Genomic DNA, 14,498 nt, shown 5'->3' on the forward strand with positions numbered 1-14,498 from the left:
GGAGTGGAGTAGTCAGCCGTTCAGAATTAGGCTAAGATTATACAATAATGTGAGTATTATCCAATCAAATGCAGATCGGGAGACAATGCCAAGTGGTGACATCTTAATCTAAAGACTGTGAGAAAAACAAAAGCACGATAAGGTTGGAGAAAAACTAAAAGTAACAACAATATTCAAGTCTTTGCCATAGGTTTATGTACAGTGGGTAAAAGTAACAAGATGATATTCAAACGATACACAACAAAGCTTGAGGCTCGTTCAGATGAATACTCATAACTTTTACCATCCGTAACACTCTGCCTCTCATCCTAAAATTAAAAGAAAAAATGTATTAAAATTTGAACTTTGTGACAAAATACCATTCTGTCATATTAGTACACGAAGCCCGCATTGGTAAGTTTCGTTATTTTTTTTATCTTATCTTAGTTCAAAACTGACAACTTTTGATATGGTGAGGTCATACTTATACAGTTAATACAGATAGTTTGTCCATGGAATTTATCAAATTACGATAAAAACAAATGAGGAAATTATCCTCTTCTTAATATTCTGATTTATGAACATTTTACTTCTAGCCAGAGAAAGAGCTACTTTGTATTAACATTTCAAAGGCTTTGAAGGAGGATTATTGATTTCAAAGGAGTTTCTCTTTTATTCTAGTACAAAACTGTAAAGTGACTTGTAATCGGTACATTTAATAGCAAAAAAATAAACCTCTGCATGAATTTGTTAAACCATGATAGCATTGAAATTGTATGCAAAGTCAAACATTCAGTTTTTACCGAGTTATGAGCTACTAGCATATAAAAATAACAGATCATCATAATCAATAAGGCCTATAGTCTTACCTACAATGACGGATCCACCTTGACCTGCCAGGGCAGCTGTACAATTTCTGTTACAGAAATCGTCCGTACAGCAAGACTGACATACAGGTGTTGCTCGCTTTAGCCCGAGCCTTCTTGTTTCTGTTACAGGGTCACACTGAAATTTATACTAGTACATGGCATGCTTGACCAAACAAAACACGTTTTAAGACGGAGATTGACCTACATTTTTCTTATCTGGTCCTGTCAGTCGTGCAAACACATTTACCTCAATATATTTACGTATGTCTATACGAACTAAATTGTAAAAACTTCAGATAGATTTCTGCTCTTTAAAGAATAGCATTCTCATGCAAATTAAACAATTTATTTCTTTTCAGACAACCCATATTTCTTCTTGTTGTTGTTTTTTCAGACAAATAAGTTTGTGATTTTTAAATCTTATATTACCACTCCATGTCCACAGCCCATCCTGAAATTTGAATGTCCAAACCATTTGTACTCCTCTATTCTGCAAACCTGGTAAAATTTAAATTTATAAATTTTTAGATGATAATCGTCTTATGACATTTTATAAGTGCATGTACAGACTTTCATGTCGCAAAATGCAATTCTATTTCAAAACTATTTCATGTTTTGAAAAAAATAAACTAATGAACATTTATTTCATATTCACGGTTAAGCTATTGTTTTGGTGAAATTTGCAGAAAAGATACAAATACACTAATATATGAATTAGCATTCATAATAGACTGGATGGCAGTGTCATTAATTTAATTTACACATTCGGTTCGTCTTATTCGTGGAATCACCTTATGCGACATTAATTTTCAAAACAATTGCTAAGGGAAAAATGCTTAATTTTCTTATATTTTCCTTTATAAAGTAAAATGTTTTTTTCTTGCATTCGATAGCAATTTAGATAGACACAGAAAGTACGAGTATACCTGATCAGAATTGCATGGGAAAACTTCGAAACACTCCTCAGGCGAAGATACGTGTTCACAGTCGAAACATATAGGCCCACGACTATCTCTGTCAGGTATATCTGAAATTTTGAGTAAGAAAAAATGTCATTTGCATGTTTTATTATTTTCGCTGTTTAAAATTTCCTTACAATTTTTTGTTGTACTGTTGATGTTACTTGTGGATTTTGTATCAAATACATTCGATAATTACAATTAGCATTTTTGACCAAACGACGCGTAATCTAATTCCTCTACTGTCCACCGCAGGTATATGGAGCGTGGCCAAGTCGGAAACTCCTACCCCGCCCCCATCTTCTACCGCCTCTCACAATCTACAACCGAAATAACAACAACAAAAAAAACAGAAAAAATAAAATAAAAATAAACATGTTTAACAATCACAAAACATCTCACCCATGAAACAGTATCATTGTTTTACTTTTTTACTAATAATTGTAAAGATTTTTGAGTTTAATACAGGCAGTTTGTTCTGATGCCTCTTAGTTTTGACAATTCTCAGCTGATTTCTTGCGCCAAATATATATGCAATCCAAAATAACGGGATTTCCAACTCACGGACTCCAGCTTAATCTGTGATAAGGAACAGTTTCTTTAATATTTATTTATTAATCTATTTAGTACATATCAAATGTTTGATGTATCAGACTTTCTATAAAATGGTTCACTAATATGTTTGGCACGTTTAAATGTGACATCTTGCATGTACATGTATATAAGCCCGAAATGTACTGTACATCAAATCTAATCTGAGGTTACATACATAGACACGAAGGTTTTGTCATATACATTTTCTGCGTATCTATGATACGTAATAGAAATCCAAACAGAAAAAGTAAGTTAAAGACTTAAGTCCTCTCCTTTTAAATCATTATAAATAATTCTATAATAAACTATACAACCTTCTCCACATCCTTTGTTGTTACAGTAGTTTGAATGGCAACATTCAAAACAAATGTCATCAGACTGGGAATATTTATCTTCGTTTGTTTGGCAGGTCTACGGAGAAAAGTAAATATGTTATCATTGCTTCCCAAAATTAAGCCCCCAAAAAAGAAAAAGAAACAGCTTTCGAAGCTAATTTCATCGAAACTTTAATTAAGATCCCCGAACTTCTCGCGGGGTCTATCGTGATATCACAGAATTTATTAAAAGAAATCTCTTTATTACCAGAAAAATATACAACACAGACCTAAAAGTCTTGTACACTCGGAATACCGTGGGAATGTAATATATAAAATACGGAAAATCAAACATAGCATATATTTTAATCAAATTTTCGGAAAGCTGAAAAAAGAAAACAGTGCAAACATCGTAAAGAACATGTTAGGCGATTGACCAATCTACAGTTTCTATTTTATGGTGTGTTAGACACCGAGATACCTTCCCATTACAATCGGAGGGATTGATTTCTGTCTTGGAACATGTCTAGCCTGCCCTTAAAGTCTAGACTTAAAATAAATTATCAAGTAGAAGTATTTGATCACTAATATTAGCTTATTTGCATCCTGTTTCGTTTGCAGTGCTTAATATTTCAAAGGATTCTACTTCTACTATCTTATGTTTGAGAAATTACTAACCCTGCTGGCGGCCAGTAATATTGCCTTTGCGACCAGTGCAGACCAATATCAGCCTACACGTCCGCACTGTTTGCTAATGAGTCTGTAAATGTTCAGTGAACACCCCTTCAAACAATAAATGTTACTGCCAAAGTTAAATGATATACCAGTCCATTTTAGACAATTAGCAGGCTAAAAATTACTTACTCGAGTATCCATGCATCCTGATCTATATTTTGTATGCCCCGATTTCACATATCTTTCTAGGTAGCATACCTGCATATGACAACATTCTGATCATATTTATTTGCTTTCGTGGAGACAAACAAAAATCTCACAACACTGGTATGTCAACATCGGTAAGACGTCAGTGTATTTATTGGAATCATATACAAGAGCAATATAATACACTGCGTATTTTATTATTACCACTTACGAGTATATACTTCAGTTAAGTTTGTATTGCTATTGACCGAAGAGAGCTAAAATATTTTGGGTCTAGCTACATGTTACTGCCATGGCGGTCGAATGAATGATGAAGTTTTCTTTGCATTTTCTCAGAAAGACGGTTATTTGTACCTCTGCATAAGTCTAGTTATCATAATACAAGCGCTAAATATTTTAAAGTTATCGCATGGTATTTCTTCTTCTGATCTGATGAGCTTCATTGTAAGCTGCATTGACATGCTAAGAGACTAAGTGTTCTTTCAATAGGGCCTAAGACGCCAGTATTATCACTATCATATACGTTACTATAAAATGTTAATAAAGTAGTGCATATGTCCGTACTAATAACCAAAAGTGGGAACAATAACCGATTAATTGACCGCAATGTTGTACTGTCGTCGTTTTATTGCATTGACGTAGGCCTATATGATAAGCGACTCTACAGATTTGGTCATGCTAAGATCCACTTAACTTGCCATTTATAAATTAATAAAACTGACGTTTAAATTTCATATCGGGTGCGTGGCGCTACTTTGAGTAGTCATTTTACGCTGTCGTCGCGTAAAAACTTCCCATAAGTCCGATATTTTCGACATACTAACGCTAGAGGACTTTATATCCTTTGTTAGTTTGCATTATACTAAGAAGAGTAAATGCATAAATAATGAAATGATTATTATCTTTGCATAAAACGAAATATGCAGCAAAAATATGACGCTTCTAAAGTCGCTGAATATTTCGGCTGCTGGACTCGTGCTTATCATGATGCAAGTCATTGACAGTAATGTATCTCACAATAAATGCAATGAAGAAAAACGAACCTCGTTTTGATTACACCGCTCGACTCTATCACAAAGGTCAATGTGACTGAGGTCCGCACAAACGAAGCACAACTGACCACTACCTGTGTAAGACAATATCTGTTTGTAGTACTAGGTGAATCAATTTGTAAACATAAAAGTAATTATTTTATTATAGACATACAGTAATATTTCCTTTTGCAGTGCTATTTTACTTGTTAAATAAAATGAGTTGAATGTAACACAATTGTCCAAATAAAACGTGAACAACTGTTCTAACCTAAGCTAAAACGTGCTTTATCTTTCTCAACAAATACATGTTTCTTTAGAAGCATATACGTCTAAGCATTAGAGTTGTTTATTTCTTTCCCCTTGCTAGAAAATCAGTTTTTGTTAAAGGTGGTCAATCATATTTAAACAACATTTTATGACATTTTTTACTTTTTGTATATTCTGGTAGAGATTTATTTAAGGAACAAAAGACCCATTACATAGAGATAGATTCCTATTGGAAATGTATATTTTATTAATTTTTATAAAATTTTGTAATTACTCCCCTTTAATATGAAAGTATTTAAAAAGCTGGAAATTTCTTCTTATTTCGATACAATTTCTAGTTTTACATTTGCATTTGATAGACATATTAAGTATTTAACAATCCTAACCAAAAGGTAAGCTTTAAAACTGTGTGTATGTTCTGAATTCATTTATTTCCAATCTATCTTGGTTGCGCAACCAAGATAGACAAAGGGAGATAATAATATTTTTTCAAACTTGCGTTTCTAATGAATAACAACTAAATACATAATTGTTAATGCAAATATTTTACAAATATATTACAATATGTCTAATATTTATACCTTTCCTTAGGCAAAGTATGTTTATCAAATTTATACTTATGATAAATTAACTCCATCTTGGTTGGGCAACCAGGATAGGAAAATTAAATTTTAAAAATACCTCCAGTGAAAATCTAACTTGTATTAAGCGTTAAGAGAACATAAATGGGTGTAAATGATCAGACATTAAAGTTTCAAACAAATCCGTTACATGGCCAAAATCTGATTATCCACCTTTAAAACTCGGAAATTTGATGTCACCTGCTACGACATTTTATCTACTACTCTTTATAAAATACGTTTCAAAATAGAAATATCATAACATACAGGTGTTACACGTCTACGCACCCCCAAGTTATTCTGCCGGACGTGTAACTTCCCGTAGTTAGACACACTTGAAACACTGTTACGCGTTGGCGTCACGTCATCTTACTATATTTGGCTCCATACATTCATCATGAAATAGTGCTCCCCTGTTTAATCTACTTGTTTACGGTTATCGGTTATACGACACGTGAATAATTCACTTGGGTTACGCCCTCGTGAAATCAGTCCACAAGCGTATAACCTCATTGTATTGTTTCTATATACTAAAACATAGTTCTGCGATATATTATTTCTTAGTTCGAATTAATTCTTCCTCGAAATATAGTTAAATGTTACCATTACTAGGTTTAGCCATACCTGTAGAGCTAGACGTATTTGTTGATACCGTTGTTGTTTCAAGCGACGTCTTCGTGGTAGAGGCGGGAGTCAAACATTCACCTGTAATTGAGATTGTTTTAATCCTTCAAAAACTAAAATGGATAACGGTCATAAGGAAGATTAGCTGTGATAATTGACTTATACTGAACTATTCAGTGAGAACACAGAGTCATGCACACGTCAGATTGAGCGACAATGTCTATTTGAATGTACATTAGCTGGTTAGTTATACATAGATATATTTCTATATACAGTTGTATCTATATAAAAGTTACATGATAGCTCCGCCACAGTATTATCTATTTACTAGCGACCAGTTTCACTCAATATTTCAGTTAAACCCGTCAGTCAAATCCTACAAAGATTTAAAGACCAACCATAGAATAACTGTATCCTTTTGTGTTTTAATTGTTTTGATACTTTGCATAAAACATGAAAATACAAGTATCCAGTTACAAATTGAAAGTGACATATATTAGGCTAAGACAATGTGTTTAATATCTAAAAAAATGATTTAAAGCAGCAGTATATACATTACTTGATGCATTTAGTTAAGTTTTGACCACACTTTGTTTCTCCAGTGTAACATAGTTATTTATCTTTTTCTTAAAAGAGATTTACCGATTAACTTAGCACATGAAGTTGTGAATTCATATTGATTCAGGGAGAGCCTAATTTATACATTTGTCTAATTTATACACTTGTCATCTTGCAGTATAGTTGTATTATGTTTGTATTTTCAGAATTATTATATATGGTGGCTGGGTTCAGCCATTTCGTGTGTTCGTGTCGGCGATGGCGAAATATCGAAGTAACGAAAACACGAAAGGTCGAAATAATGCATACGAGTTCGTGTCAGGCGGGTCGAAATGTCAAGACATGAACACACAAAAGGTCGATAACTGCTTATTGTCGTGTGTTCGCCTTTTGGCATTCGAGGCGAATACACGAAGTAACGAAACATTGAAGGCGAAATAACGAAATTTCAGAGGCGAACACACGAACTTTTATATAAATCACTTTTCGTGTCGGCGGGTATCAAAACTTCGTGTTGTCGCCCTTCTTTTGTCGTGTCTTCGTGTATTTGCCTCGAAAGTCGGAAGGCGAACAAACGAGAAATAAGCAGTTTTCGACCTTTCGACATTTCGTTACTTCGACCCGCCGACGCAAATACACGACAAATGTACAATTTCGACCTTTCGTGTATTCGCTTTCCGGTAGGCTGCTGAAATGAACATGCTATCTAAATAATGTGTTTTACCATTTATAAAATAATATTTGTCCTAAAACGAAAGATAATGATTTATATCCCATAAAAGATGCCATTGTGTAGATATTTTATCGCTAGTATTAAATTTGTACATACATTAAGCTTCTGTCAGTCTTACTGGGCATATCATTACGCCGACCTGAACTTTGAATGCTATCTAGATAATGTGTTTTACCATTTGTAAATTTTTTTCTCAATTTATGATAGAAAATGTTTCATATGCAATAAAACATGTTATTCTTCAAGTGATTCAGTTCTGGTATAAAATTCGTATACATTACGCCCCATTTTGAGCCATTATTATAGTGTATTAAGGCAGACCCTACAAGAAACATCTGTCGTGTGTTCGTGTCGACGGGTCGAAGTAACGAAAGGTCGAAAACAGCTTAATTTTCGTGTGTTCGCCTTTTGCCTTCCGAGGCGAATACACGAAAAAACAAAGACAAATATCAAACAGGGAACGCCACGTACCAAAGTCGCAGCCTCCCCAAAACGAAACCTGGAATGTCCATGAAGTTAAAACTTGTTCATGGACACTTACACGCTAATATTTTTCAGAATTGCAAAGGATATACAGCTTTTGAGTGTTTTAATAGATTTGATGAAAGAATATGACTATTTCTACTCTTACCTAAAATTGTTACATTATTGTCTGCTACGTGAATTAACAAACATCAAATACAAACTTTGAAGTAACGAAACATTGAAGGCGAAATAACGAAGTTTTAATACCCGCCGACACGAAAAGTGATTAATACAAAAGTTCGTTTGTTCGCGTCTGAAATTTAGTTATTTCGCCTTCAATGTTTCGTTACTTCGTGTATTCGCCTCGAAAGTCGAAAGGCGAGCACACGACAAATAAGCATTATTTCGACCATTCGTGTTTTCGTTATTTGGACATTTCGCCTTGCCGACACGAACACACGAAATGGCAGAAATCAGCCACCATATTTTCATGAACTTTATATGCAAGTTTGGGGCACGGGGTAGGGGAATATGTCACTCGGTTCACATAAAGGTAACTTCTACCAACTTTTAAAAATAACAAGTTTGTATTTGATGATTGTTAATTCACGTAGCAGACAATAATGTAACAATTTCAGGTAAGAGTAGAAATAGTCATAATCTTTCATCAAATCTATTAAAACACTCAAACGCTGTATATCCTTTGCAATTCTGAAAAATATTAGCGTGTAAGTGTCAATGAACAAGTTTTAACTTCATGGACATTCCAAGCAAGCGCCAAAAGAGATTCATTAATTTATGTAATCTTACTATTGCACTTTATATGTAATTTATTATTTGGAAAGAATACACATATAGTCTCATATGTACACATTGTTAATCGACATTTGAATTTTAGTCGGGAAGTTTAAAACTACAGGTAGTTAAAATGTACGATAATTCTGAACTGGCAAATTTTGCCTCATTTCAAACGGGGAACATTTATGGTCAAACCCGTTTTTATTTATTCCCAGATCAGACAAAACTTATTCCCAGATCAGACAAAACTTATACTCATGGCAAAACAATGATTTTGTCAGTCCCTGTTCACACAATCGCGGCAATAAATGTTGTTCCTACCTCTAAAGTGCATGAAACGTTATAACGCTTACATAAGCTACAGACTGGTGCCTGAAGGATATCAGTGTTATCAAACCGTAAATTTCAGTGTCTAATTTCAGTCTTTAAAATTCTAAATATATCAAAAACCAGATGTCATTTTGATGGAATTGTCTAAACGCGATACTACAAAAAGATGATGAGTATTTGAATTACAAAAGTTTACAGGTTCATTGTATGGGCGAATGACTTACACGTCTCACACAAGTTCCCATAAAAAGTGTTAGCTGTATTCTTGCACCTGGATTAAAGTCTGGTTCATTTCTATTCATATAAATGAAGTCTGGTTCAAAGGTGCTTATACGACGAAAGTCATGCTAAAACTTGCAGCATTTTTATCAGGCTCAGAAAGAATGTCTGAACTGATTCTGATGGAAAATACGATATATTCCAAAAGTATATGAGTAGTGAAGAGTGTCTCTCCATACCACATTTTTCCTTCTTTGTCTTGGATCTTGGATTGGGAGCAGTCAATTTTCGGGATGGGATTTTGAAACTCATAAACGAAATGGCGTCACTTAAGTTGTTGTATTTTTTTAAATCTAGATACCGCTTATTTTGTGAGTGGGAAAATTTAAATGTTTGAGAAGACATTGCAGATGTTCAGGTATGCAGTTTGTTAAGGATTGTTTAAAGAGATGTACTAAGCTGATTTCATTTGCTTCACAGAGCTGACTGTTATATGAATACTTCTCTTTAAACAGTCCTTTACATATTTCGTTACCTAAACACATACAACTAAGACATCTCAAAATTTAAACATTTTCTCCCCACAACATGTCTTCTGCCTATGTCTAAATTGGCAGCAATGAAATCTAAAGTGTTGTCATTTCGTTCAAACGAGTTTCAACATCCCATCTGAAAAATTAACTGCTTCCAATCTAATGCCACTTTATGTAGACAAAGAGTCTAGAGAAACACCCTCCACGACTGATATATGTTTACATAAAATAAAGCTACGAGAGTACAGACGATATACCTTTCAAATTAAATCCAGCGTAGAATCCGTTGCCTAGTCTAGTCCCGCGATAAATACCTAATCCGTACACAAACAAACCAAAATTCCCTGTAGGAAATGTTTGCTGAAAATGGTGGAAACCGGAGTCAACTTGAAATGTTAGGATGACATAATCATCTAGAGGCGCAGGAACATTCAGGTACGTAATCGAATATCTGTATGATTGTCTTGGAATACCATCGAATAACACACCATCTTTGTGTGTTTTTGGCACAATGACAGCAACGTAATACGTCACATTGTAATACCCCTTTGGTACTGTAAAGATGTAAGCGGGTAGGTACTGGTCAATGCCTGGCACAACTGCCATGAATGCTTCATCAACATAAAAGCTGCTACCGGATTTACTCATGCCATACTGTGTTACTGTAAACGACTGATCGGCGACGATAACAACAGGTTCGTTTTGAAAATAATTCGCTGTGTGTGAGGCGTTTGTGAAGATCGTTTTACTGGAATTCGCGATAGTTGCATTTAACAGAGAATGCTCTGACAACAATCGGATCACGAAAGGTCCTCCTGGAAGAACTGGAGGTACAATATATTTGTTTGACCAGGCTGATGTTGGAATCATAGCAGCACCTAAACAGTCATAACCGGGGGAATAATATACAAATGTTGATCCACTTACCACAAACACATTTTTATCAGAAATTACTTTTAGCCCGGTCATGTCACAGGTGTTAGGGCATAGATATTGAAATACGTCACTTGAATTGACTGTAGTTGCGTATATTGTGCTTGTATGGTTGTAGAGCGTAACATGTGTGTTGTCGTACACTCCAGAAACTAGAAGAACGCTACCTCTGTTCCTGTATGAATAACCACTCGCGAAGCTCGATATAATATACCTATTTCCGAGCGCCTTAACTGGCAAAATACTGTATGTCTCAATGACAGCACCTGGGTTGAATGCATTAGTCACTATCACACTTATTTCATTATCGGATAAAATTTTGATAGCACGTTTGTCAACAAAAGTCCTGTCTTTCTGTATTCGAGGATCTATTTCTATTGTTTTCTTTTGACCGCGCAAAATGTTGAAATACGTGTTATTATTGAAGTATGGTATTTGCAAATGTACTCTTGTATCTACTGGTGAGACATTCGTAATATCTATGGCTACTATGCTGCTGCTACCATGGAAAGACTCATCAACCATGTCTAAAATCCCAAACACAAATTCTTTTCCATGTGTACCTGAATAAACAAAATCATTCCATGCTATTTTCTTCATAGATCGGAACACTCTCTACCGGGTTAATTTACTAAAACATAGCAAACCGGCAGGGCAGTCAAGCTTATTTTACTTAAATAAAACCTCTTTTAAGACTGTGATACCAAAGGCTTGTTCGTATAACTGTAAAATCGACTGCATATTTAAGCAGTAATTAACCTTTACCCTGCTTAAGTTCTATAATGGACTGGTCCATCATTCAGTTTAAACGGGTGCTCACTGAAAATTTACAGACGAAATAGCGGACAGTGCAGACCATGATCAGCCTGTTGGTCGTCTGTACAGGCTGATCATGGTCTGCACTGGTCGCAAAGGTAAAATCACTTGCCGGCAGCAGGTTAAAGGTGAAAACACTCTAATTTTCAAAATATATAGACAGTTTTGTTTGTTTCAATGTATGATTGAAATGTCTTTCACCACGTGAACATTGCATGTAATCTAACTTCCATTAGTGGTATAGTCACTCGTGAAAATGTAAGATCTAGTGTTTACGGCTGAAAGATATTTAATCTTATATACAGTGTATATGCAAAAGAAACAAACTTTCTTTTCACTTCATATTTTTCAATAGCTTTAACCAAATTTTGTACCTTTAGTATTTCCCTGTTCATGTCGGATAAAGTCATATATATGGAACCATAATATATAGTATGTTAACGTTTTTTCAAATAAGGCAGTTTGATTAAGTATCATACTTACTGGATTTACATTGCCCGCACAACACGTTTGGTATTACCAATACCAACTGAAACAAAACATGGCCATTAGAAGTACAAAACAATGCCAAAATTTAAGAGATGTGTAGAAGTATTTTCTTTAAATATATATATAAATGTAAATGCTGATGTGTTATGATTAACGAATTACACGATTCTACCTCAGACAAAATGGATACTAGTACTTCTTTTCTACTAATTAATCAATGATAATCAGAATATTGCAATTAAACAAAGGGGGCGCTGGATTCGGAGACACAAAACATACAGTATATACGATAACTAGTTTGTTCGTTCGTTCAATCGTTCGTTCGTTTTATCTGGTTTTAAGTCACACAGATACAATTTCAAAAAATGAATAACAAGATCCTTAATTGGAAGTATGGAACGCGACAAAGCGAAATTGTAGCGGACTTTGACCTTGTCTATTTTGAGAGGTAATGACCTTTCCAACGCCTATCATTATTGCTAACACTGGCTTTTAAAAGCTGGGGTCTATTATAGTTAGGCATGTAATGGACTCTGTGATTCCGAAGGACAACACCAAGTTATAGCACTGGGAGATATTTTGTAACTATTTTATTTTGCAGTCACAGAGCGGAAATCCAGCTATTGATGGTAGAAGACCACGAATGTCCTATCGGACAATCTTTCAGCATAGGCGGGCATCCGGGTTTAGAACCCATAGCGCTGAGGGGCAAATCTACCGAAGTCATGGATCTTAAACACTCGTCACAGTTCTCAGATGAAGCAATAGGATCATCTTTAAAATGACTATGTGACATCTTCATAACGACTATTTTCGGGACGGCCATCGAATCCTTTTCATTGTGGCATGATTATAATACTAGAATATGAAACCTTTTGCGCTCTTATTCGTCTATTAAATTAACAATGTGCACAAGAACGTCCTGTTCACTGCTATTATAGTTTGATTTAGTTTATTTATTAGCAATGTAAAACAAGAGCACCGCCTTGCGGGTGCTGACGCTCATCTGATTTTTTTTTGTGTAATAGAAATATTGTCCTACCCATGATTTTCTAAGTCTAAAAAGGGCCATCATTCTTGCAAAAAGCAGGATAGAGTTATGTTTCTTGATGTTCAGTGTCCACTTATGATGGTGAAAAACTGTTGCAAGTTTTAAAGCAATAGCTTTGATAGTTTATGAGAAAAGTTGACTTAAACATAATACTCAACCAAGAAAATGATTTTCTAAGTCCAAAAGGGGCAATAATTATTGCAAAAAGCAGGATGGAGTTATGTTGCTTGCTGTACAGAGTCAGCTTATGATGGTCAACAAGTGTTGCAAGTTTCAAAGCAATAGCTTTGATAGTTTAAGAGAAAAAGTTGACCTAAACATAAAACTTAACCAAGAAATCTGATATTTTCTAAGTCCAAAAGGGGCCATAAATCTTGCAAAAAGCAGGATGGAGTTATGTTTCTTGCTGTACAGGGTCAACTTATGATGGTGAACAAGTGTTGCAAGTTTTAAAGCAATAGCTTTGATAGTTTAGGATAAAAGCTGACCTAAACATAAAACTTAACCAAGAAAACTGATTTTCTAAGTCCAAAAGGGGCAATAAATCTTGCAAAAAGCAAGATGGAGTTATGTTTCTTGATGTACAGGGTCTGCTTATGATGGTGAACAAGTATTCCAAGTTTCAAAGCAATAGTTTTGATAGTTTAGGAGAAAAGTTGACCTAAACATAAAACTTAACCAAGAAATCTGATATTTTCTAAGTACAAAAGGGGCCATAAATCTTGCAAAAAGCAAGATGGAGTTATGTTTCTTGCTATACAGGGTCAGCTTATGATGGTGAACAAGTATTCCAAGTTTCAAAGCAATAGCTTTGATAGTTTAGGAGAAAAGCTGACCTAAACATAAAACTTAACCAGGCAACGCCGACGCAGACGCCGACGCCGACGCCGACGCCGACAACCGCTCAAGTGATGACAATAACTCATCATTTTTTTTCAAAAAATCAGATGAGCTAATGATAACGTTATTCATAAAACATAAGGTTTTATGACTTTTAACTTTTATGACTTTTAACCAAAAAAATACAGTAAAAAGCCATGTGTATTTTATCACCCATATACATATGTAGTAAGTTCAATACGACAAAACTAAGCTAGGGATGTTAAAGTTATATATACAATTCGAACACTTACCAACATAAATATCAAACGCCAGGTCATTTTTACAATCAGAGATACGTAAACTGAACTAAACTATTTTGTCCAAATGAATACTTCTCTATATGGGTCCACTTATCTTATACTGCTCCCCGACAAATGGCTTCGCATTTATAAGAGCTACTTACGTCATTGCACTGCGTTTTGTGTAATTACTGAATTCATTAAGTACAGATCGTTTGTCTCCATGATTTTTTACGATTACTATAAAATATACATTATCTCAAAAGAAACATAGCCTGTATGTCATGTCTTGCTATGATAAGAGTGTTTT

General features: G+C 34.6%; 1 protein-coding gene across 2 annotated transcripts; it reads right to left on the reverse strand.

The window, feature by feature from the left end:
• Positions 1–172: 172 nt before the first annotated feature.
• On the reverse strand, positions 173–14,276 carry LOC123554510 (uncharacterized). Of its 2 annotated transcripts, XM_053547912.1 has the most exons (11): positions 14,201–14,276; positions 12,011–12,056; positions 10,036–11,274; positions 6,143–6,223; positions 4,641–4,723; positions 3,580–3,648; positions 2,716–2,812; positions 1,775–1,875; positions 1,278–1,346; positions 849–984; positions 173–308 (listed from the first exon to the last, which is right to left on the reverse strand). In XM_053547912.1, the coding sequence occupies exons 1-11, from the start codon at positions 14,225–14,227 to the stop codon at positions 304–306; spliced, it is 1,953 nt and encodes a 650-aa protein (XP_053403887.1). In that variant the 5' UTR covers positions 14,228–14,276; the 3' UTR covers positions 173–303. The 2 variants fall into 2 exon arrangements, 1 of the variants encoding a protein (XP_053403887.1); XR_008371659.1 differs by lacking the exons at positions 173–308; positions 2,716–2,812.
• Positions 14,277–14,498: the final 222 nt, after the last annotated feature.

The sequence above is a fragment of the Mercenaria mercenaria genome, chromosome 7, assembly GCF_021730395.1.
Source record: "Mercenaria mercenaria strain notata chromosome 7, MADL_Memer_1, whole genome shotgun sequence".
Lineage (NCBI taxonomy): Eukaryota > Metazoa > Mollusca > Bivalvia > Venerida > Veneridae > Mercenaria > Mercenaria mercenaria.

Bases quoted from the DNA above. Each gene is read 5' to 3' on its own strand.
- LOC123554510 (XM_053547912.1), bottom strand. From the start codon at position 14,227: ATGACCTGGCGTTTGATATTTATGTTG. The intron at 3,649-4,640 runs GTTCGTTTTTCT...TGTCATATGCAG, and splicing joins AGCGGTGTAATCAAAACGAG to GTATGCTACCTAGAAAGATA. The intron at 2,813-3,579 runs GTAAGTAATTTT...TTTTCTCCGTAG, and splicing joins CAGGATGCATGGATACTCGA to ACCTGCCAAACAAACGAAGA.